Source organism: Capsicum annuum, chromosome 3 (genome assembly GCF_002878395.1).
Source record: "Capsicum annuum cultivar UCD-10X-F1 chromosome 3, UCD10Xv1.1, whole genome shotgun sequence".
Taxonomy (NCBI): Eukaryota; Viridiplantae; Streptophyta; class Magnoliopsida; order Solanales; family Solanaceae; genus Capsicum; species Capsicum annuum.
The window spans coordinates 95,203,036-95,227,634 of record NC_061113.1 but is presented as its reverse complement, the minus strand read 5'-3'; the positions used below and the strand labels follow the sequence as shown (position 1 = coordinate 95,227,634).

At 38.7% G+C, this 24,599-nt stretch overlaps 1 protein-coding gene across 1 annotated transcript; it reads right to left on the bottom strand.

Moving 5' to 3' along the window:
- Nucleotides 1-23,063, bottom strand: LOC107863602 (protein cornichon homolog 1). The gene is made up of 4 exons (XM_016709599.2): nt 22,679-23,063; nt 22,020-22,201; nt 410-532; nt 1-313 (listed from the first exon to the last, which is right to left on the bottom strand). Exons 1-4 carry the CDS (start codon nt 22,751-22,753, stop codon nt 142-144), a joined length of 552 nt encoding a protein of 183 aa, XP_016565085.1. The 5' UTR covers nt 22,754-23,063; the 3' UTR covers nt 1-141.
- Nucleotides 23,064-24,599: the final 1,536 nt, after the last annotated feature.

Sequence of the window (24,599 nt, the reverse complement as noted above, 5' to 3'; positions counted from 1 at the left end):
TACAGCTGCTTGATATTCTCATTGGATCTAAAGCTTATTCTATAATTTCATATCAGTATTACTAATTGTAGAAAATTCGAAAGAAACAGAGCCTAAATGGAGAGCAAACAAGAACAGGGTGTCATATCACATATTCATTCCTTATCTTATTATGAGATAGAGGAGCACATTATACTTTTCAGAATCAAAGGAGCCACCTATCAGACCTAAGAACCGTCTAGAATTCAAGAACTGAGGACTGAATGTAAAAATCTCCAACATTGGACCGGAAAACTGATAGCTAAGTAGAGAATGTGTCCTGCCATTGGATAATCTATGTAAAAAAAGCAATCAAGCTGCGTATTAGCATATCTTGAGAGAAGATATGGGTAAAAGCAGGAAATAGCAGGGTCAAGAGTAATAATAAAACCTGACAAGCACCAACACAAAGAGGACCAAGTAGAAACCCAGCTTGAATATCCGAATCTTCTTCTCAGACTGAATGAACCTAAAAACTTCAGTCACGTCAATAAGATGCTGCCGGCTTAAGAATCTGCAATGCAAAAACACCTCTCTTAGTTAAGATTCAAACAAAACAATCTAAAGAAAGCATCTTTTGAAGACTAGAATATAAACTTTAAATGGTAAGATAAAATACTTTTTTCAGTGTCAAGTAAGAACGTAAACAAGATAAGCTGCACCATCACAGCAGGAGAAACACAGACAAATATTGATTGGAAGGGCTTTTTGGTCTTTTAAAAAGAATTAATAATAGATTTTTGGGGTTCCTCTAAAGGAGCGCTAGCGCTTGACTAATCAACAGAAATTGATGAGTCCTTAAACATAAGAAGGGAAAGGTGGGTGTGAGACAGTCTGATTTGGTATCATTTCTGGTGCCTCTCTCTTCTCCCTCTTTCGTCTTCCCCATACCCGGTGCCCACTCTAGCTTTGACTACATAGGTAACTTCCCAAAGCTTTTGAAAACTAGAAACATCCAATCAATGGTATACTTAGCCAGGACATTTGCAAATGCATTTCCTTCTAGAAGATTTTGAGAGCTTCGCAAACATTGTTTCTACAGCAAATCTTAGCACAAAACCAATATCAAAATAGGACCCATAAAATTCGGAGAGCATTTCATGAGCAACTTAATAACGAAATCCCAAATATACTCTGGGAAAAAAAATCAAACTGATCAAACACATAAATATTCCACGTAGATGCAAACAACTTGTTTATCTATGAATCGTTTGCTCACAACTTGCAAAACAACAGATGCTTAAATCTGACCGGAGCTGGAGGTGATCAAGAAATTGAGGATAAAGGAGACATTAAATTTGGGGATTTCAATGAAAGACACAAGTATCCTCATTTTAATTACATTGTAGGGGTATTATAGTGAATCAAAAGTGGGTACAACACTAAGTACTGTAGGGTTAGCATTACAAGTTTACAACAACAACAACAAAATACCCAGTGTATTTCCCACAAAGTGAGAGTAGGGTTAGCACTGTACACATTATTTTTTTAAATTGGTAACTGTGGATTAATCCATCAAAAACAGTACTTACGTAGCACTGAAACCATACCTACAAAGGAGCACTGTAGTTCTTCTATCCCTATCTAAAGTGAGTCTAAAACATCAATGATAAACATAGTATCCCTAGAGTACATCTGATTACACCAAAATTTAACAATAGGTATCATAGTAGATGAAGAACTTAAGGGGCAAGTGGTAGAGGTTAAGAGGGTCTACGTTAAACATTATTAGCGCCTACGCTCCGCAAGTGGGATTGGACGAGGAGGAGGAGAAGAGCTTTTGAGAGGTTTTGGATGAGGTGGTGAGAGGCGTGCCAAGCACTGAGAAGCTTTTCGTAGAGGTGATTTCAATAGACATATCAGGTCTTAGTTGAAAGGCTATCATGATCTGCAAGGAGGCTTTGGTTTTGAGGAAAGGAATGAAGGAGGAGCCTCTTTTTTGAATTTTGCTAGGGCCTTTGGGCTGGTGGTAGTGAATTCAAGCTTCCTAAAAATGGAGGCGCACCTTATTACCTTCGATAGTTCGGTGGCCAAGACTCGAATAGACTTTTTGCTCCTTAGGAAGAGTGATAAAGCATTATGTAAAGACTGTAAGGGCATACCTAGCGAGAATCTATCAACCCAGCATAATCTTCTAGTGATGGACATAGAAATAAAGAAGGGTAGAAAGAAGAAAGGTGTGGAGGATCAGCCCAAAATTAAGTGGGGTAGCGCCACTGTGACTGGTGCTTTAGAGATAGAGGAGAAGTTGACGATCATGAGGGCTTGGGAGAGTAAAGAGGACATGGATAGGATGTGGGAGATGACTGTCAGTTGTATCAGAGAAACAACTAGAGAGGTGTTGGGTGTCTCGAGAGGTCGATCTGGTAGGCACGAGGTGACTGGTGGTGGAACGGAGAAGTTAAAAGGAAGGTGGCTTATGCTAAGTTAGTTGAGAGCAAGGATAAAGAGTAGAGACGAATGAATAAGGAGGAGTATAAATTAGTCAAGCAATAGGCCAAGTTAGCAGTTATGGCGACTAAAATGGCGGCTTTCGAGAGATTAAATGCCGCATTAGAGGAGAAAGGCGGGGATAAAAAGTTGTATAGGCTTGCCAAGGTTAGGAAGCGGAGGACTCTTGACCTTGACCAAGTGAAGTGCATTAAGGAAGAGAATGGCAAAGTATTGGTAAAGGACACTCTCATTAGGAGGAGGTGGCAGTCTTCTTATTTCTATAGACTTTTAAATGACGAGGGTACAAAGGCTTGGAGCAGAGGAATTGGATCACTCGGAGAGGTTTCGCGACTACAATTATTGTAGGTATATAAAGGTTGAGGAGGTCAAGGATGTTATTCGTAGAATGCGTAGGGGTAAGACTACGAGACTAAAAGAGATTTCTGTGGATCTTTAGAAGAGCATTGGCCAGACAGGTATGGTCCATATATGGTCCATATGGAGTGGTTGACAAAGTTGTTTAGTATCATTTTTAGGAAGGCGAAGATGTCCAAAGCTTGGAGATAAAGCACAATCCATTATACAAGAACAAGGGCGACATTCAGAGTTACAACAACTATAGAGGCATCAAGTTGTTGAGTCACACTATGAAGGTTTGAGAAAGGGTGGTAGAGTTGAGGCTGCGGAGGATCATGACTATTTTTGAGAATCAATTTAGTTTCATGACAGGTCGCTTGACCACTAATGCTATAAATATCGTGAGGTGATTAGTGGAGCAGTATAGAGAGAAGAGGAAGGATTTGCACATGGTGTTCATCGATCTTGAGAAGGCCTATGACAAAGTTCCCAAGGAGGTTTTGTGGAGGTGCTTGGAGGCTAAAGGTGTTCTCTTGACATACACTAGGTTGATTCAGGATATGTATGACGGAGCGAAGACTCATATGAGGATGGTGGGAGAAGATTCGAAGCACTTCCATGTTTTGACAAGGTTGCACCAAGGATCGACTCTTAGTCCATTTTTATTCGCCTTGGTGATGGATGTCCTAATGCAGCATATTTAAGGGGAGGTGCCTTGGTGTATATGTTATTTGCTAATGATGTATTTCTAATTGACGAGATCTAAGAAGGATTTAATGACGAGATCTGTGTACACTTTACCCTCCTCGGACACCACATTGTGGGAATACAGTATGTTGTTATTGTAAAAAATTAAGCTTGATCTTCTGCACATCATCTTCAATTCCTTCATAACATCTGGCATTCCTCTCTTTTCAAGTTGTCTAACATATGCAAGCAGGAATCACTTTCCATCTGTGTTTATCCTTAGAAAGAGCACTCATTCCTTCGCAGCTTCTTAGTACCTCTGAGACCTTTTCTGGCATTACCCAAGCAATGCCTTTGAGGATTAGGATAACCCTCCATAACTGTCCTGGTGAACTTACATTGTAAAGTAAATTATTAATTGTTTTTGTTGTCGCCTTGCATATGAAGCACCTTGGACAAAGTAGCAATCCTCTCTTCATCAAGTTATCTAGTGAGAGAACAACTTCTATAGCCAATAATAAACATACAAAAATAGTTCACTTTATATGGTATCTTTTTTACCTTCCAGATTTATTTCCATGGTCAGTTGACTATCTGCTCATTGGACTTGTTTAATTTAATGTTGCACGAACCTTGAAGAGGCCTTTGTTGTTAGCAATCCACCAAATAGTATCTTCCCCGTGTGGGATCCATTGAACCTACTAAGAGTACTCACAAACTCAACCACCCTCTATACTTCCCAATCATTGACATGTCTTCTAAGGTTGATATATTCCATCCCAGTGCAGACCGTATTTCGACTAATGTCCCTTGATAGGAAGGTCTGGAGGACGCGAATTAGGGCAGAGGACTAGGGCCAGTTTGAGTCGCTAGTGTAGGGAATTACTTGGTGGGGTTTTTTTCTTGTTAGGAGTCCGTGTTCCATGTTTTATTATAAATCTGTGTGTTTTCCTTTATTTTATATTACTTATGGGTGTCGTATTTATGTTATGTAATCTTGTGTTGTACTATGTGTTTGTGTGGTATCTCGTGTCTTGAGCCGGGGGTCTATCGGAAACAGCCTTTCTACTTCTTCAGAGGTAGAGGTATGGACTGCGTACATCTTACCCCCCCAGACCCCACTAGGTGGGAATACACTGGGTTTGTTGTTGTTGTTGTTGTTGTTGTCCCTTGCTAGAAAAAGCAAAAGTTGAAAACATCAGCGAATACCAGCACTCCAATTTGCCTACCTCATGCCAATTGTCCTTCCAAAAATTGGTCTAGTTCCCATTTTGCACATTTATCCTTGTATAAGTTTGAAGTTAATTCCACAAAATCTTGATTGACTCCAAAGGGTAACCCCTAAAGGTGTGGTAATCTCCTTGCTCATATTTAGCAATTACTCTTCTCCACATTTGATGTTATTCATTAGTCTATTTCCAAAGCCACGAGAGCCACGTCATCTCGAGAGCTATACGGTGTGCTTTCAGATACTTTACACACAGGCCTCCTAAATGATCACTGCTTTCCACTAGAGTAGATGGAATTTTTTCATTCCGAATTACTATTCCACAGAAATCCTGAGCCTATCCAACCTATTGATGACTCCTTTTGGAACAGAAAACAGAACCATCATACATGTTGGAAGGACATCAAGTGTAAAGTTGATGAGTGTCAATATGCCTCCAAGGACAAATAATGTGACTTCCATCTGGTTAACGTCTTTCCACACCTTTCTCAATCATTCTTCCAAATTTTGCATACTTTGATTTAGCTCCTAGAGGCATTCCCAAGTAAATAGTAAGTAATTCCCAAAATAGCAACCAACTGCACCATATTTGCAACATCATTTATAGGGTAGAAAAAGCTTTTTCTCCAATTGATATGTAACCCAGAGAAGCCTACAAAAAGAATTAGCATGACTCTGAGATACCTTAGCTGATCATTTTTAGCCCTATAGCAAATAAGAGTGTCATCTACATATTGCAATTGAGTCATCTACCAGCCCTAGCATTTCAAATCCTCTGATCCAACCATTCACCTTAGCTGACTTGATCATGTTGTTAAGTCCTTCACTCACACAACAACAACAACAACAGCAACAACAAACCCAGTATATTACCACATAGTGGGGTCTGGGGAAGGTAAAAGGTACGCAGTCCATACCACTACCCCCGAAGGAGTAGGGAGGTTGTTTCTGATAGACAAGTCCTTCACTCACACAAACAAAAAAAAATAGAGGATCCCCTTGTCTTAACCCTCTCTATGAATTAAAGAAGCAGCAGAGGTGCCATTGATAAGTAATGAAAAGTTGAACGTAGAAATACAGATTTTGATCAATTGGATCCACTGGTGAACAAAACGCATCTTTTTCGAGAGGTTTAGCAAGAATCCCCCATTCACAGGATCATAAGTTTTTCCTATGTCTAGCTAGCAAAGAATACCAGGGTTTTTTTCTCCTTCTGTCTACAATCCACAACTTCATTAACTACTAGAACAGCATACATAATCTTTCTCCCTTTGATGAATGTCATTTGTTGGCCATCCACCAATTTGGAAATCACTTCTTTGAGTCTCTCAGTGAGATCCTTACATGATACGAGCCAAATGTCCATCATAGCTTTTGATGCCATCATTCGAGGCCAACTCATAAGGACTCAAGCTTTGGTCACCTCGAAGACACAAGAAGATGCATGGGGAAACCATTTTGGGGACTCAATAAGGCAAACCCGTGTGTGGAAGATTGTGTAGGAGCTTGCCATGGATGAGTGTAAAGAAGAGGAGGGGGGGGGGGGGGGGCACTTGAAAACACTCCAAAGCCGACCCTTATCCACACTCCAAGGCCGTCTCCCTCTTCAAGACTCATTAAGGGCATTGTGGTCTTTTGATGCCTTTCTTTTACACTCCATAGGAGCCCCCTTTCATTAAGGGTAGTTTAGTCTTTCTGTAATAACTATAAATAGACTTTTAGGCTTCTATTTTCATTAGTTATTGATGACTATTGAGTGAACTCTTTAAAGACTTTTCTTTCTTCTCTCTTGTGAGTACAATCCGAAACTAGGGCATCCTTGAGTGTGGAATCACTCGAGTTGCAAATTGACTTAGAAACGTTGGTGCTTTGGGGAGTTTTGAGTCCCTTTTGCGTCAACGTAAGAGTGTGGTGTTTTTATTGCAAGCTTTAGTGGGTTTTGGTGTTTGCTACACACCTTGGTTCCTATTGTATTGTAATAGTTATGTCTCACTATCTATCTTTAATTTCATGTTCTTAGATTGTGTCTCTTAATCCGTGAGTATTTTGCCTCTTGTGTGTTTGTTTCTACTTCATCTCTTTTCTTTTAGGTCATTTTTGGTTTATATAGAGTAGATCGTATATCATTTGGCATCAAGAGCCACGTTTTAGAATTGTTCCTACAATTCTAAGTCTTGGATTGATGTTACCTTAAGAAAATCTTCACAAAAAAAGAGTCAACAACAACAACAACAAACCCAGTGTATTCCCACAGCGTGGGGCACAAAAAAAAAGTCAAAATCCGAAAATCAAAAAAAAAAAAAGGTGTATCACGTTTTTGTTTTTGGACAAAATTTTAAATCTTAGATATACTTTATTTTTGTGTGTTTTGTTAGTTTCTAGTGCTAGATCCTTCTTCCCTAGCACTAATAGAGTCTAGATCTAAGATTTGAGCAAGATCCGGGTTGTTTTGAGCATTCCACCATTGTTAAACTTGTGTTTGAAGCTTTTGGAGGGTCGATCTCGTGTGGGTTGTTGTGAGTGTGACATTTTTGAAGTAATTTTGTGTTATTTGTGCTTGGCTTGGCAAAGGGACCTTAGATCTTCAAGAAATTTTAAATTTGGAGATCATTTGCCTTGTGGTCAAACGTTGGTCAACTCTTGACTATTCTTGTTGTTCTTCCTCATCTTCATATCTTATTGAAGAAGAATATTCAAAAATACATGCTTGATCTTGAAAAAAGAGGAAAGAGAGTGTAGTACTTGTTTAAGGAAATTTTCAAGCACCTTCCTAGTCATCCAAAAGAAACAACACAACAAAAAGGAAGGAATAAACAAGTACAATTGAAAGTACTAAGGGGGGGACCAATTCAATTCAAATTCATTTGAAGCTTGAAAAAGGCTCCACAACTTGGATTTTCCCCCTCAAAATCATTTCTACACTCCCTTGGTTGAAGATTGGCCAAAACACAACTTGAAGAACAAAAAAAATTTGCAAAATTGACATCCAACCACAAGCTGCCACATCACCACTTTGGGACAACCGAATTTTAAGCTCAAATCTTGATTTCTTAGTTTCTAATTCTTGTTTCTAGGTTGTATTTTGTTGATTCTAGTGCTACTTGACAAACTAGTGACTATCCACTAGGTTGTGAATTAGTTTTTAAGTCCTTTCTTTCGTGTTTTCATTCTTTGTCTGTTTTTTTCATTTTGAGTTCGTTGTGTTTTGTTGGTTCAAGTCCGAACAAGATTTCCTCGAGTCATTCAAGCAAAAATCTACTCCGAGCAAAAGTAGACTCATCCCTCAATCACTCACGAAGTACAAGCCGACTTTCAACACTTGTGAAGCCAAGTATGAGGAAAACCGAAGATGTGAGAGTGTGGTGAGGATACTTTGAGCTAAATTGTTTGTGGTTTTTGTTGTTGTCTTTTTTTTTTTAGGTACCATGGACAAAAACACCGCTAAGATAATTTTGGCTCAACTTGAAGCCCTTACCCATGAAATGAAAATGATAAATGGAAGGTTGGGTTGCATGGGAGGTCAAAAGAACTCCAATCACTCCACAAGTGATGAAAAGGTGATACAAGGGAGAAGTCTTGACAAACTCCATTGTGATGAGAGCTTTCAAAAGGAGCAAGTGGGTTGCCATGACACACACCAAGGTAAAGACCGTACCCCATGTGAACTACAAGGTAAAAACGCCATCTCCTACACTCCTACAAACTTAGAATATTATGATGTGGCTAGTAGTAGCCAAGTGGATGTAGTTGGTGGTTTGCCTAAAGGGAAATTGCAAGAGTCGGCCCTTTATGATACTCTTGATATTGCTAGGTTGCATGAAGATCCAATTCTTATTGTAAGCAAGGAAGCACTAGATCCTATAGATGACAAAATTGATTCTTCTCGTAAGAATGAATTGAGTCCACCTAGTGCTAGCACTTGTGACTTGAATAAGGTTCCATTACCAAGTAATAAGAGTATTCACACACTAGTTGACCCTTGTAAAGACCAAGGTAAGTCGACGTTGGTATGTGAGTTGCCAACTAGTGAGGATGTGAAAAATGATCAATCGAGTGAAGGTGTCCTTGATATGCTTAAATGTGTAGGAAACCCAAATTGTGATTGTTCTTTTGAAAATGATTTTAATTGTGCCCCTTTGTATGACACCCCACCCTTGCTTGATGAATATAGGGATGAGTTGCTTGAGCCATATGGTAACTTAAGTTGTGATTCCTTTGATGTTAATGGTGGTTGGTGTCTACTTGAGGAATGCTCCTTTGAAAGAGAAGGTGATATTTGCTTAGAGGTTCTATGTACTTCTTTGTGTGTTTCCTATGTTGAGCATACCTTTTTTTTTATAAAGGTAAAGTTGTATTCTTCAGCATTAAGGGTATGCTGGCTACCTCCAAAAAGTTACAAACTAGTACCATAATTACAAGGCCCCTAAGAAATCTACTAACTGTTCTACCTCTTCTATACGTTCTTCTTTACACCAAAAGTACAGAGTGTTAATACAATTTTCGTTAACCTTTTGTATTGTGTTGGTAATATTCTCAAAGCATCTAAAGTTTCTTTCTCTCCAAATTGACCACCACACAAGATGGTACTAAAGTCCACCATCTTTTTTGAGTCTTGCTTCCTTCCCTTCTACTCCAACAGCTTAGGAGGTCAACAGTGTGCTCAAGCATCACCCAAACCTCTTGAGATAAGCTAAGAAACATATGCCATATTTGCGAAGTGATCTTGCAATGAAGAAACAAATGATTGTTGATTTCCTCCTTCTCATGACCGAAAAAACACCGGGAAACAATCTGAAAACCTCTTTTCTTAAATTTTTCCTGTGTGAGACATGCCCTTCTCAAAACCAACCATGTGAAGCATTTCACCTTGGCTGGAATGTTGAGCTTCCATATATGTTTCCATGGCCCTGAGATGCCCCCTGATTGTGACAATATCTCTTTCTTATATAACATTAGTATCATGTTTCCACCCTATATTATCCATATCTGTAGTTAAGCCTGTAAATTCTCCCAATCTGAGCAGAAGTTCAGCAACTTTGTCCACTTCCGAATCATTCAAAAATCTTCTAAAGATAAGGTTCCATCCCTGATGAGACCAGGTCTCGGCAATTGTTGCTTCAGGGTTGTCACAGAAGGAAAAGAGGTCAGGGAAGACTACTTTTAAAGACTCTTGGCCAATCCATTTGTCTTTCCAGAAATAAATTCTAGTGCCTTCTCCCACTTTGTATTCTGAGTTCTCCTGCAAGTGGGGCCACAAGTTTCTGATTGATAACTTAGTCAATACCCCATAGGTGCTAGAAACTGCATTAGAAACCCATTGTTCGTTCTGGCCACACTTATTGAGGATTACTCTCTTCCATAAAGAATGATCTTCACTAACATATTTCCATAACCACTTCGAAAGTAGACGTTTATTCTGAATATCCAGACTTTTTAATACCAAGCCCCCCTGCCTTCTTGCTAAGTAAGGATGTTTGCCAATTGATCAGATGAATTCCTTTTCCTTCCTTATTGCCCAGCCATAAAAAATCTCTCCGCATCTTGTCTAATCTCTCTTCTACCTTCGAGGGTATAAGAAATAGATACATTACATATGTAGGCAGAGCATCCAATACTGAGTTGATTAGTGTGACTCTTCCTCCAAGTGATAGGTGATAGGTACTGAGCTTTCCAGTTGGCTAGTCTTTTCTCTGTTTTCTCAATAATTCCATCCCAAATCTCCAGCTTCTTGTGATTATTTCCAAGTGGCATTCCCCGATAGGTGGTTGGGAATTCTTCTATCTTACAATGCAAGATGCTTGCTAGACACTGTAAGTTAGCAACTTCCTTGACATCGAAGATGCTACTTTTCCTCCAGTTCACCGCAAGACCAGAAACAGCCTCAAAGGTTGTCAAAATAACTCTGATGTAACAAATTTGCTCCGCATTAGCATCACAAAAAATGATAGTGTCATCTGCATATAGAAGATGACTTATTTGCAACTCATCCCCAGCCTAATTCCCTATATTGAACCCTTTTATCCAGTTATGCACAATGGCTACCCTCATTATACTATTAAGTCCTTCCATAGCTAAAATGAAAAGGAAAGGGGAGAGGGGATCACCCTGTCTTAATCCCTTTTTGAAGGAAAAAAAACCAACAGGTTCTCCGTTCACTAGAATTGAGAACCTAACGGTTTTGACGCAAAAACCTATCCATTTCAGCCACTTTTCTCCAAATCCCATCTGCCTTAGGATGTTGAGCAGGAAATCCCAATTAACATGATCATATGTTTTTTCTATGTCAAGCTTACACATGATCCCTGGAATTTCTCCCTTAAGCCTGGAGTCCACACATTCGCTAGCTATTAGGGTTGCATCCATAATTTGTCTACCATGTATGAAAGCCATTAGATGTCTGTTTACAAACTTACTGATCACTGTCTTCAATCTCTCTGACAAAAGTTTGTCAAAGACCTTGTAGACTCCACCAATGAGACTTATAGGTCTAAAGTCTCTAAGATCTACGGCCCCTGTCTTTTTTGGGATGAGGGCCACATACATAGTATTGAGGCTCTTCTCAAACTTATGACTTTCATGAAATTGGAAAACAGCATTCATGAAATCGTTCTTTAGTATTCCCCAAAAATTCTGAAAAAAACTCATGGGAAAACCATCCGGACTTGGAGCTTTGTTACTTGCACATAATTTTATACAATTTAGAACCTCAGCTTCCTTAAACTCTCTTTGCAACAATTAAACCCAGGTCTCCACTGCTCTGTTTCCTTATACAAATTTTGATAGAAACTGATGATTGACCTTTTAATAGCTTCTGAACCTGTCACTATATCCCCTTCCACCATCAGCTTTTCAATAGTATTGAACCTTTTATGGGCTATGGCAATCCTATGAAAGTATTTAGTATTCTTATCTCCTTGCTTGAGCCATTGCACTCTTAACCTTTGTCTCCAAGCTATTTCCTCATTTTTGGATACATTCTCAAACTCCATTGAAAGGTGCAATTTTTGAAGTAGTTCATCTTCTGATAATAATCTCCTTTCCTGGATCTTCTCTAACTCTGACATGTGATTAAGAATTTCCTCTTTCCATTGTTTCCAGTTGCTTCTATGCTCCATTTTCCATTCTTTTAGCTTTCCCTCAGTTTTGAAGCTAAAACATAGGATCTTGTACAAGTGATGTTGAAAGATGACTACCATTGTTCCACTTTGTCTGAGAAAGCCGCCACCCTAAACCACCATTGTTCGAATTTAAAGTAAGATTTCATCAAATTTAACTCCCCACATTCAAGCACAATTGGATTGTGGTCTGAACCTATTCAAGGAAGTATGTTCTGTTGGATCTTTGTAAATGCCTCACCCCACTGTGGTGAGAACAAAAATCTGTCAATCCTTGAAGCGGATGTATGATTGTCCCCTTTTCTCCATGTAAAAGAACCCCCAAATAAATGAGGGTTGATGAATTCCATCTCATTGATCCATTCGGAAAACTCAGTCATAACCCCTGTTATTCCATGTCTTTCAGATCTTTCATGAGGGTATCTTGTGGAATTGAAATTGCCACATGCCACCCAAAGACCATTGCACACATACTTAATATTGATAAATTCTTGCCAGAGCTCCCTTCTAACTGTTAAGTCACAAGAAGCATATACTGTTGTTAGAAACCAATTGAAATCCTAATTAATGCCTTCGAACTTACAAGTCGCCGTTTGATTAGTTGTTGTCACCGGTTCCCCTTTCCAAACCCTCTTATCCCACATCACTACGATTCCTCCACTTCTGCCAATGGCATCCACGTGAAACTCACCCATCCATCTATTCTGCCATAGCTGTTTGAACACTCGTACTTCTATTCCTACACTTTAGTTTCTACCAACACGTAAATGTCAGCTCCCCATTGTTGAAACAATCTTCTGACTACCCCCTTTTGCTTTCATTAGTCAACCCCCTCACATTCCAAGCAAAATCCTTTCATTGGAGATTAGCAGCTGTTTTCCTCCCCCCTGTTTCTTGGCTCTCCTCCTTTAAAATTAACATGAAATTCCAGATTTCTGATCACCTTTGGAATTGTGTTCTTTGCCCTGTTTGTTGATAACTCCATATTCTTTTGCCTCAATTCCCTCCTCTTCTGATCAATTCGCAGCAAAAGCTCAAAAGCTATCTTGTCACACCCTTCGAAAGTTGCCCCAAAAATTTTGCTGAGTTTGGGTACATTTGATTGTACCCAAAGTGATGCTCTATCTTCAATTTCTTGTTCTGAGAGTGAGTCATTAATTTGAAAGGGAAGAGGGTCTTCAAACATCGAACTCCGTACAATTGAGCAGTTGCCTTGATGAAATACTCCTCTATCAGTATCTGCTTGTCTCTCACCTTCATCTTCTGTAGCTAACCTGATCACATGCATGCTATTAGCTTCGTTTTCTATGTCTCCCACTGGTTTGGAAGACAACTAATTTTCCGACAATAAATTCCGGTGGTATGGCAACTCCCATCTCTTTTTCAGAAAGAATTATCCTCGGTTTAACTGAGAGTTTTGATGTAAATAAATTGTCCACAAAAGGTTCAATTTCAAAGTTCAATGGGTCATTAATTGGTGTTTGGGCCTCCTTTGGCCCACAATGTAATAACCCTAAATGACCCAAACTTTCTTTTAAAATTTCTGGGCCCATTTTTTAAAAGAGTTCCTTCACATACCCAAGCACGTGATCATCTTTCCCTTTTCTATCATGTTTGACCTGCACCTTTTTATTCTGTGGACAAACCCCAAGCACCTTATGGAAAAAGCTCTGCGACGTCTCCGTCAATGTTTTCTCCCTTCGAGGTACAGGCTGTAGTGCACTAGGGATTTATTCAAACTGCTCGTCGTCAGACTTCCACCGGTATCTCGTCGGCACCTCGCACCACACCGGCAAGGAGAAAATGTAATCTCCATCACTCACTTCAACATATGCGGGGATGTCCTTTAGCAGGCCTTTGACTCGCAGACAAGCCCATCTCAAATGGTTCCTGATTTGGGTTTCTTCTTCCGTTTCGATCCATCCTCCACATTGCTCTCCAATTTCCTTCATCACCTCCTCAGACCACAATTGAAGAGGCAACCCTAGGATAGGGACCCAAAACCAGTTAAATTGTTTTTGTGAAGGAATAGCTCCCTTCATTGGTGACCACCACTCCAGCTTTAACTGGTGATTGTTTCTTCTCCATTTCCCTTTTCGGCATCTCTTCTTGACTGGAATTAAAAAAAGAAATTGGATCCCATTCAAGTCGAAGACCTAAATGTTGTATATGCCTCTCCAAGTTTGCTGAGCCCATTTCCTGATACTAATAGTGATGAACTTGAAACTAGTGATTACATGCATAAGGACACCATAGTTGAAGTTGACTTGACACCTTTCTCTACCCTCTTCTTGTTCATGATATTACTAATAGTAGTCTAGAGGGTATACCTAATTTTGAGGATGGCACCTTAGGGAAAAGTGAGAATGGCCGAGACCTAAGTCCTTGGCTACTTCTCCCATTTGACCCCGGTAACCTCTTGGGATGTTTGATTGTGAGTGTTGGTATCCTTCCCTATGATGGAAAGTTATTATCGTGGATTTGCAACCCACTTGATAGACCCAAGTTGTGCATGGGGGAATCTCCAACAAGGTTAAGTGTTCACTAAAGAAAGGGAGTAATAAAAGAAACAAAGATAGTTCACCCTTGAGTGTTTCCATTCTTGATCAAGGTATCACTACTTGTAGGTCAAGAAGAAAATTCCCTCTTGAAAACACTTTAGATGAACTCTATTCTTATGATGTCCTTCTTTGTGACTTGGTTTTGATAAGAGACCCCTTTCTCAAAGGTAGTTTCATGGTTAAGGACCCTAAGGCAAATGTGTCATTGCCTCTTTGGGGTATTGCTTATACATGTGCATCCTTGTTTGACACACTTGTGCTTAAGTTGCTTGAACCCCAACTTGTGGATGCCAAGTTGATGTTTCACTTGAAAGGAAGAAGCCACATGTGTTTAAGTGACTTGATTCCATCCTTATGTGCTATATCTTTCGACTCAATTGGCATTCTTATAGATGATAGCACCTTGGATGATGCCTTTACACTTGATGCCTTCCTATACTACCTCTTTTCTTATGATGATATCCATGCTAGTCTTGGATTTGTTTTACGTAGGGGTAGGACATTTGTTAGTTGGTCCACTTGTAGTGACAATGCTATATGGCTTTTGTGGACCTTTGTAGTTTCCTTGCCTCTTGATGGTTGCAATAACCAAATCCTTTGTACCCTTTTCAATGTGTTTTTAATATTTCAAAAGAAGGATGCTTGGTTATATGTGAAGTGCGTGTAACCTTGGCATGATGCTATGATTAATTGTGTTAACCCTAACCCTCATGCCATAAGGAAAGTGTGTTGCTTGTGTCTCCTACTGTTTTGCAAGGTTTGGATTCGAGGTCAAATCCTTTAAAAGAAGGGGAGGATGATACGAGCCAAATGGCCATCATAACTTTTGATGCCATTATTCGAGGCCAACTCATTAGGACTCAAGCTTTGGTCACCTCGAAGAAACAAGAAGATGCATGGGGAAACCAATTTGGGGCTCAATAGGGAAAACCCGTTTGTGAAAGATTGGGTGGGAGCTTGCCATTGGATGCCTACCCGAGAGTGTACAAGTTAAAGTGTAAAAAGAGGTGGGGCTTGAAAACACTCCAAAGCCGCTCCTTATCCACACTCCAAGGCCGCCTCCCTCTTCAAGACTCATTAAGGGCATTGTGGTCTTTTGATGCCTTTCTTTTACACTCCATAGGAGCCCCCTTTCATTAAGGATAGTTTAGTCTTTATGTAATAACTATAAATAGATTTTTAGGCTTCTATTTTCATTAGTTATTGATGAATATTGAGTGAACTCTTTTGAGACTTTTCTTTCTTCTCTCTTGTGAGTACAATCCGAAACTAGGGCATCTTGAGTGTGGAATCACTAGGGTTGCAAATTGGCTTAAAAACATTGGTGCTTTGGGGAGGTTTGAGTGAGTGTGGTATTTCTATTGCAAGCTTTCGTGGGTTTTGGGGTTTGATACACACCTTGGTTCTCACTATCTATCTTTAATTTCAAATTCTTAGATTGTGTTTTGTCTCTTAATCCGTGAGTATTTTGCCTCTTGTGTGTTTGTTTCTACTTCATCTCCTTTCTTTTAGGTCATTTTCGGTTTATATAGAGTAGATCGCTATCATTAGAAAATCTTTTTTACATGATGTCTATTAAGCTAATACGCCTGAAATCTCCAAGTTCCTTGGCACCTTTCCATTTAGGGGCGAGAGCTATGAATGTAGCAATGAAATTCTTCTCAAAGACTCCCTAATCATGTAAGTTATGTATGGATTCCATAATATCCTGCTTCTCAGTCTCCCATTAGTTGATAAGAGAACCCATAATGAATCTATCAGGGCAGGAGGGCCAGGAGTGTTGTCTGTTGTACACATTTTCAAATCTTTAAGAACTTCTCCTCCTTCAAAGTTTCACTGTAGGTTCCCTCTTTCCTCCTCAGTTAGAACTGGACGACCTGGATATAAATATGTCATTGTATACAACTTCTCATAGAACTCAGTAATGGCCCCTCAATTCTTGCAGGCTCCACTATTAGCTCCCCTTGGATTACCAATTCATCTATGTTGTTGTATCTTTAATGAGCATTGGTTACTTTGTGAAAGAACTTCGTGTTCTTATCACCTTCCTTCAGCCAAAGGGCCCTAGACTTCTGTGTCTCCAAGATATTTCTTCCTTTCTGATTAGCTCCTCAAAGCCTAAATTTAGATTTGCCTTCTTAATTTTACCTCTTCGGTTAAAGGTCTGTTGTCTTGCAATGCATCTATTTCTTCCATTTGTTGAACAGAGATCTACTTTGGATTTTCAGATTACTTTGGCTCCACTCCTTGAGTTTGAGTTTTAGGGCCTTTAGTTTGCATGCAAGAATATAATTTTTCTTCCCATAGAAAACGAATGAACCCTACCAATCTTTGACTATATCACTGAACCCCAGTGTGTCAAGCCACCAGTTTCAAATCTGGAGTACCTTCTATTATTGTTCTAAACTCCTCCTTGCTGAACTGCTGGTGAAGGATCTGAAGAAAATCTTTATAGTGTGCTCTGCTTTATATTACAGAAATTGTCATCCCACTCCTCTGAAATTAGAAATCAATCTAATCTAGAGGATACGTCAAGATTATCTCCTTTAAACCAAGCGTACGTACTATCTTGGAGTTGAGCATCTATAAGGTTCATGTCTTCCAAAAAATCAAAAAACTCCTCCATTCCTTTTGATCTTCTTCTGCAATTCATTCTTTTTTTCCGAGAGAAATCTAGTAGTGTTGAAATCCCCACAAGCAACTCAAGGGCCTTCCATCAGTTCCCTAACATCTGCAATTTCATACCTTCCTTCTTTAAATGTAGCAATTTGGTGCATATACTCCAGTGATGTGGCAGTTAAAGTTTTGGTATTGACCCTCAAATTTGCAAGCCAGTGTGTAGGCTCCAATTTCCAAAATCTCACCCTTCCCAGCAGTTAACTCCCCCCCCCCCCCCCCCCCCCCCAACCCCCCCCCCCCCCCCCCCTTCCCCCCCCCCCCCCCCCCAAGTGGCACTGGCCTCCAAGAAAGCATGTCTGATCCATCTTCCTCCGTATAACAGTTTAATCATGGCTGTGAACTCCCCATCTAACTTAGTTTCCTAAAAGCAAATAATGTCTACTTTCCAGTCTATCTCTTTTTCCCCACTACTTGGATTCTCTTCAAATGTTGTTGTTTGCGTCTTCTCCAGCTCACCCGTGTCGTACGATCCAAACTAGTTGCCTTTGTTATGTTTGACATCGCCTTATACCAGGGATCTGCAGGATCGACCATCTCCATGTTTAAATACATGCAAGGCTTTCTTCTCCAGAATCGGCTCCATAACTTCGATAAAATCATCAACATAATTCTCCAGGGCTTTACTTTCTTGAAAGTCATTTAAAATGACTTAGGCCACTGGATCAGACTAAACAGATTTAATATCTAAAAACCTTTGTTGGCCTTAAGAAATGACCAACATCTCCCTCTTCATTTAATTGAACCATGTACATCTCACGTGCCTTGGCTGTAGGGGCCAGTCCAGCTGTCAACTCCGATTCCCCCACATGTTGATTGGTCCTAGAATCCCTTAGAATTAAGGATTTCTGCTATGCACAGTGGCAACTTTCTTTTGTCCATTGGATAGAAGAGTTTACTCGTTTCTCTGGTACCATGACTTCCTTTGACAAATGATCCGACATATCCGACACCGCTTCCTTCTCAGAGGGTTTTCCGACCAGATTAGAATATGGAAAAGCAGACTTTTTCATGTTATGGAGACCTTTCTTGGAACGTTCCTTCCATCACTAACAAAATCTGGCCCATTTGAGATGATTCTTGAGTTTCGACTCCTCTGTGCGCACCCAACCACTGCACTGCTCTCCAATTTCTTGGAAGACATTTTGCGACCACAATTAGAGCAATTCCAATTGCCTTAATCCAAGTAGTTTCTGATTTGTAGGCGTCTATGATACAGCCCACTGACGGACTCCACCATTGGAGCTTCAGTCTATTTTTCTTCCAAACCCACTGTTCTTTGAGGGTCTTCTCCGCCATGACCATATTCGGAAATTCAAAAAGGAAAACCCTCCATACATCTCATAAATGTTCGTTCCGTAGATTTTTTTCAGACAGAGGATGTCCACCTCCTCACATTCGCTAGTGTAGGTGTTTCCAGAACTCCTCTTCGAAGCTCCCTACTAGGCATCTCTTTAGGGGTCCACTAGCATGACCTGCTTCTTCTGATACAACTATGTTGCCTTTATTGTGGGTGACCTCTACTTCGCAAAGACTGTGTGATTGCCATTTGCTTTCCTGAACCACATTAGCATAGGGGTAGTTGGTGTTCGTTAGTCTAGGGGAGGCTTCCTTGATCAGAATCTTAGAGCTTTTAATGAAGCTCTATATCTTAAATGCAATATCCTTCCAGCTTGCATTCACTGCTAGTTCTGGAACAATTAATACAGATCCTCTCCCTCTACTTAAAGAAACAATACTCAGAAATCTCCAAAATCTTTTATGTTTCCTATTGCAGAAATGCTCTGCATCCTGCTCCACAAATTTCCGTCTCCAGATTCTGTTTTCTTTATCACTAGAAGCCTCCTTGAGTATGAAGCTTACCCATTCTAAGCATTTACAACTCAAAGTAGACCTCATAGTAGAAGTTCGGCCGTTATAGTAGGGAGAGTGCTATGTTTGTATTTGCACCTGGAGTGTTTTGTTCATGGCGTTTCGGTGATGTCTATAGATAGTTTATAGTAGTACCTTGTGGGTGTCTTATTTCCTTTATTATCTAGCAGCGTGTTATCCCATTTTGTTGTGTGCTTTTATGTTTTTTATTTGTTATACTGTTATATGTCCTGAGTCGGGGGTCTATCGGAAATAGACTTTCTACTTCCTTTGAGGTAGTGGAATGGACTGCGTACACTTTACCTTCCCCAGACCTCACTTTGTGTGAATACACCGGGTATGCTGTTGTTGTTGTTGTAGACCTCATCAGTGTCCGACTTCTCTCAACCCACTCATACCAAAAAAAATAGTCTGAGCACCATCCGGTAACATCAAAAGACCTCATTCCCGCGTTGAAGTAAATTTCATTTTCCCCCGTGACTGGAAGAAAGAAGTTAAGAAGTAAGAAAGCTGGGGAGTGTTCAGATATGGTGAAAATCTGGAGCAAGAAGAAGAAAGACAAGAAGCGTAGAAGATTATCACAAAAGGTGATCGCCTGAAGAAGGGGAGGAGGAAGGAAGAGAAAGGCTTTCCAGCGTAAGGCCGTGAGAGAGGAAACTCTCCCACCTAGAGAGAACTATCTTGAAACCTATGCCTGAAAGCATTTCAAATTTCCTTAAATTGCATGCATTGTACACATTTTTTGCTTCTCCAAAATACCTTAATTATTTGACACCACATTAAATTTAAGGACATTTTTGTCATTAAACGAAATTTCACCATTAACCTAAATAACTAACCCCATTCCCCTGCACTCTATGCTCCTCCAAACCTCGAATTTATTGTCACTATTTGCCAATTCAAGTTAAGTTGATAATCTTCTCGAGATTTGCAACACCATATCTCTTCTTGATGAATTCCCCAGAAAGGAATTCCAGCACCGTTTTTCTTTTTGGTGATTGTACACCATTCTAGAAAGATTTCAAAGTCAATTTTCTATTTTTCGAAATAAGCATACCCAAGTTGGTTTTCTTATTTTGAGTTTGAGGTGGCATCTTAGAATATCAAGTGAATATGGTTCTAGATTCATACATGACTCGATTCATGGTACTTGAACAAGGAAAATCATATGGAATATTTGTCAGATACCTTCAGATATTTTGTTGTTAATTACATAATATCTATTTACCTTATTAAATATAGGGATTGATTACCTTTGATATATAGGTAACCAAAGACTCCCAAAAAAGAAGCACCTCCTGCACCTTGTTAATCAAGTGACTGAGAAGCATTTCTATTTTCACAAAGACCAAAGCAGCAGGCTGCATAGCAGCACTAGTATGCAATGAGGTCGCATATTTATACAATTCCAAGTTGGCCATGTACTTTGACAAAACAAAATACAGAATAGGCAATTAGAATATTAACGAGCAGCGACGTTTTTTAAGGTAAGCCAGTAGGCTGCATAGCAGCACTAGTATGCAATGAGGTCGCATACTTATACAATACCAAGTTGGCCACATACTTTGACAAAACAAAATACAGAATAGGCAATTAGAATATTAACGAGCAGCGACGTTCTTTAAGGTAAGCCATAAGTATCTATCATGTCAAAAGTTTCTCCTCAACAAAAATACTCTACAAAATCGTTTCTTCTCCTGTGCTGAATAGTGTCAATTCATTTATTGCTGAAACTAAGCACGTGAGAGACAGCAATTCTTTGTGAATTTCTTGGCATTCAAAATGGAGTGCTGAAAACATAATCTGGTGTCATAAAAGGTGAAAGATGAACAGGAGGTACTATGCTTCCACTCAAATGGGTCAAGCAATGCCTATTGAGGTTTTTTTGGTTATTCCTTTTTCGATAAGCTTTTATTTCTATTGCTGTTAAAAGATAACCAAACATGACTTTCAAATTCCCCTTTCAACTTAACGTCAAACCAAACATGACTTCCAAATTCCCCTTTCAACTTAAAGTCAAATTCTACTAACTAATGTCCAAACGCCTACTAAGAATAGGAAAACTGAAATTATCTACTCTTATATTGGTAACAACTCAACCCTATACTCTTAGGATACAACTCTATATTTGGGGCTAATGAGTAGTTTTTCTTTAATCTTTTTGCGGTTGGAGGTGCCTAACTCATAAGGAAAGCCTAACCCAATTAGTTGCCACTCTATCTCCATCTATATTTACGGACAAGAAATGAGAAAATGTTCTTGATGGCTTTCATGGCACCTTATGCAAATCATGTACCCCAGACACCTATAAGCTCAAATATCACCTTGGTACTTACATACTCCGAGTCAATTTGGATACATATTCCAATAAATACAATTTTCCTATCTTTCCATCTTCAATGGTGGACCCATGAATTAAGGATTGTGGGTGCTTACAACAGAAAAAAAAATAAAAAATTGCCTCAACCAGGTTCGAACCCGGGGCACACCTACTAATAAAGAGCCTTAAGATCAACCTAAATGCCAGTGCACCCAACCAACTTCCTTTTTTAGTGGGTGCTTTTATATAATTTATACCTATTTTTGCATATTTTCTATGTAGTTATACCTATTCCGCGTCGAGTTTAATGGGTGCTGGAGCACCCCAAAAATATGAATAGGTCCGCCCCTGAACTCATTCCTCATAAGTGACATATTAGAACAACCACAACAGAGATGATTGCTAATTAATGGCTCAAGTAGCTCCATATTACATTAATAACATCACAACTGGTTCACTTTGACAAACGAATAGTATTAACACAAAGCCAGATTTCAGGAATAGAAGTGATTCCATTTATATGGAAATCTATCCTACTCGGATCCTCCAAAAGTGTCAGATTTCAAGCATGGAAGTACAATCTCATTTATATGGAAACCTATGTTACTCAGATACTCCATAATGCTCTATGCTATAAGGATCCAATACGCGAGGGCATTTTTGGAGGACTTAAGCAACAAGACAGAGACTAAATAGCATGATATCATCTTGATATAAGATGTAAGAGACATAAATTTGAAGAAGGAACTTACTTTCTCACATTATAGTAAGTAGGAAGAAATGTTAGCAGGGAGATAAACCAATGCCCTGTAATAAGGAATAGGATGCAGAATGCACCATGTAAAATATACTCTTTAAGGACCACAGAGTTGATACGAGATGAAGATTCGTAAGGGTTCATATAATCAGCTTCCAAATCTGTTAAGCACACGATCTACAGGAAACAAATAAAGAACTTCAAGATAAACAAGAAAAAGAGAAATGAATTATGTGGAGGAAAGAGCAATTTAGTAGTACTGGGATAAAGTAACAAGCTGACAAGGGATTTCATCATTGCAAATCAATGTAGACAGCCGGAAAAAACCCATAAAAGTACACAAAAACTGAAACTTCTGGTCATCAACGTAACAAAGTCTAGAAAGATTGTTTGCTCCGCAAACTCAGAAAAGAACAAAATGGGTTTAAATAAAAAGTAATTAAAAAAAAAAAAAAAAAAAAGATAAACTGCCCCAGAGAGAAGAGTGGAACAAAAATCATACAAAGTCACTATCATCGTCCACACCAACCACCAAACGACAAAGCATATGTGAAATAAACATTGAATTATATTTCCAGTTATCCTCCAAAAAACCTTAACAAGGGGGACAAAAGAGAACAAAACAATTAATGGGGTTTACGAATTAAAGGTTACCTGATAGATGACTAATGAAATTAGTGCAATGTTAATGACTAAAAATATCAGCCAAAGAATGGGTTCCCAAGCCATTTTTTTCGGTTTGGTTTGGGATAGGGTCCTCTACATGCAGAGGAAGAAAAAGCAAATCCGTAAAAGAGGATGTTGATGAATATGACTGTTTACGAGGAAAAACCCAGGAATATTCGAATTTGAAAATGCATAGGCGCTAGTCTACAATGATTCTGAAAATTTGTATGATTAGGCTGATTGAGGAACACAGCCCTTAGGCAGGAAAAAAAGTGTTCTGGGGTGAATTGGAAAGTTCATGGAAGAAAAGATGCTGAACGAAAAACACACCCTCGTTTTTAAGAAAAGAAAGACGCCTTGGGCGTTAAGAAAATAAGTGAAACTTTTGAATATTGTCATACTAAATTAAAATTTATATATAATTAAAAAAAAAAAAAAGTAAAAGCAGAAGCATTAAAGGTGTCTTTGGTACGACGGAAAATATTTTCCTACAAAATATTTTTCTGAAAAATAAATTAATTTTTTATTTATTTTTTTATGTTTAGTTGGTGAGTGCAAATATTTTTTGAAAAATATTTTCTAGTGTTTGATTGGTAAATGAAAAAATATTTTTTAGAAAGTACATTTTAGTATTTAGCTAAAGAGTAGAAATATATTTAAAAAAATAATTTTTAACCTTAAAAATACGTTTTTTTGGTGTGTTCGATATTAAGGAGGAAAAACATTTTTTTAGAAAAATAAGTTATTTATAACTTATAATCTTGTGTTCATTATGCAATTTGGGTAAGTATATGTTTTCTAAAAATATTTGTATATATTTTAACAAAAATAATGAAAATGAATAGGATAAAAGGGTTGGGTAAAAAAAAGTTAGTAAATATTTTTTAAAAAATAAATTAAAAATAATTTCTTTAGGAGAAAGGGGGGTTGGCAGGTTGGGGTTGGGTTGTCAAAAGAGGTAGTAGGGGTGAAATTGATTTCTTTTAAAAAAACAGTTATTTTTTTTTTTGGGGGGGGGGGGGGGGGCTAGTAGGGGGTGAGAGAGGGGGAGGGGGAGGGGAGGGGGGGTGGAGTTAGAAAAAAATTAAAAAATTTAAAAAAAAAATTGGAGGGGAAATCGGATATGGGGTAAGAAAAAAGTTTAAATTTTTTAAAAAAATAAATATTTTTTTTTGGAGGGAGTAGAGGTTTGAGTTTTGGAATAGGAGATTATGTAAGAAAAAAATTAAAATATTTTTTTTGAACGAGGGTTGGCAGGGGTGGGGGGCGGGTGGGGAGAGTAAGAAAAAAGTTTGATTTTTTTAAAAATAAAAATAAAATATATATATCTTCTTGAATGAATTGGGTTTTGGATAGGGGATAAGGTAAGAAAAAAATTTGAAATATTTTTTTTGAATGAGGGGTGGGGTGAGGTGTAATACCCCAGGAAATTTTTCGTTGAAATTTTGTGTGTAAACGTGTTGGGTTCTATCTTCTAGAATGAATTATAAATTTTTCCGTATGGAATGTCTTAGATTATGACCCACCATTGCGTAGAGTATCGAATAAGCTTTCCAACGATATGTGGATCATCCAAAACGGACACCCGAGCAACGAGTTATGAACATTCCGATCGAACCGTGAATAGTAGTGAACAATAAAACGTGCAGGAAAAAGTAATGAGGCCTGGCGTATTTTTGCTCCAACTTTAAACTATCATAACTCCTTGTACATAATAATCTGGGTGATCTACTATATATCAACGGAAAGTTCTGCGACTCCTCTTTCCAATGGAATTGGTTTCATCCAATTTGTCTATCGGAGCAAAAAGTTATGGTCGATCTACTTCAGCCTATCAAAAGTGAATTTTTGGGTCAACTTCAAACGATCATAACTCCTTGTACACAATGATATGGGTGAGATACTATAT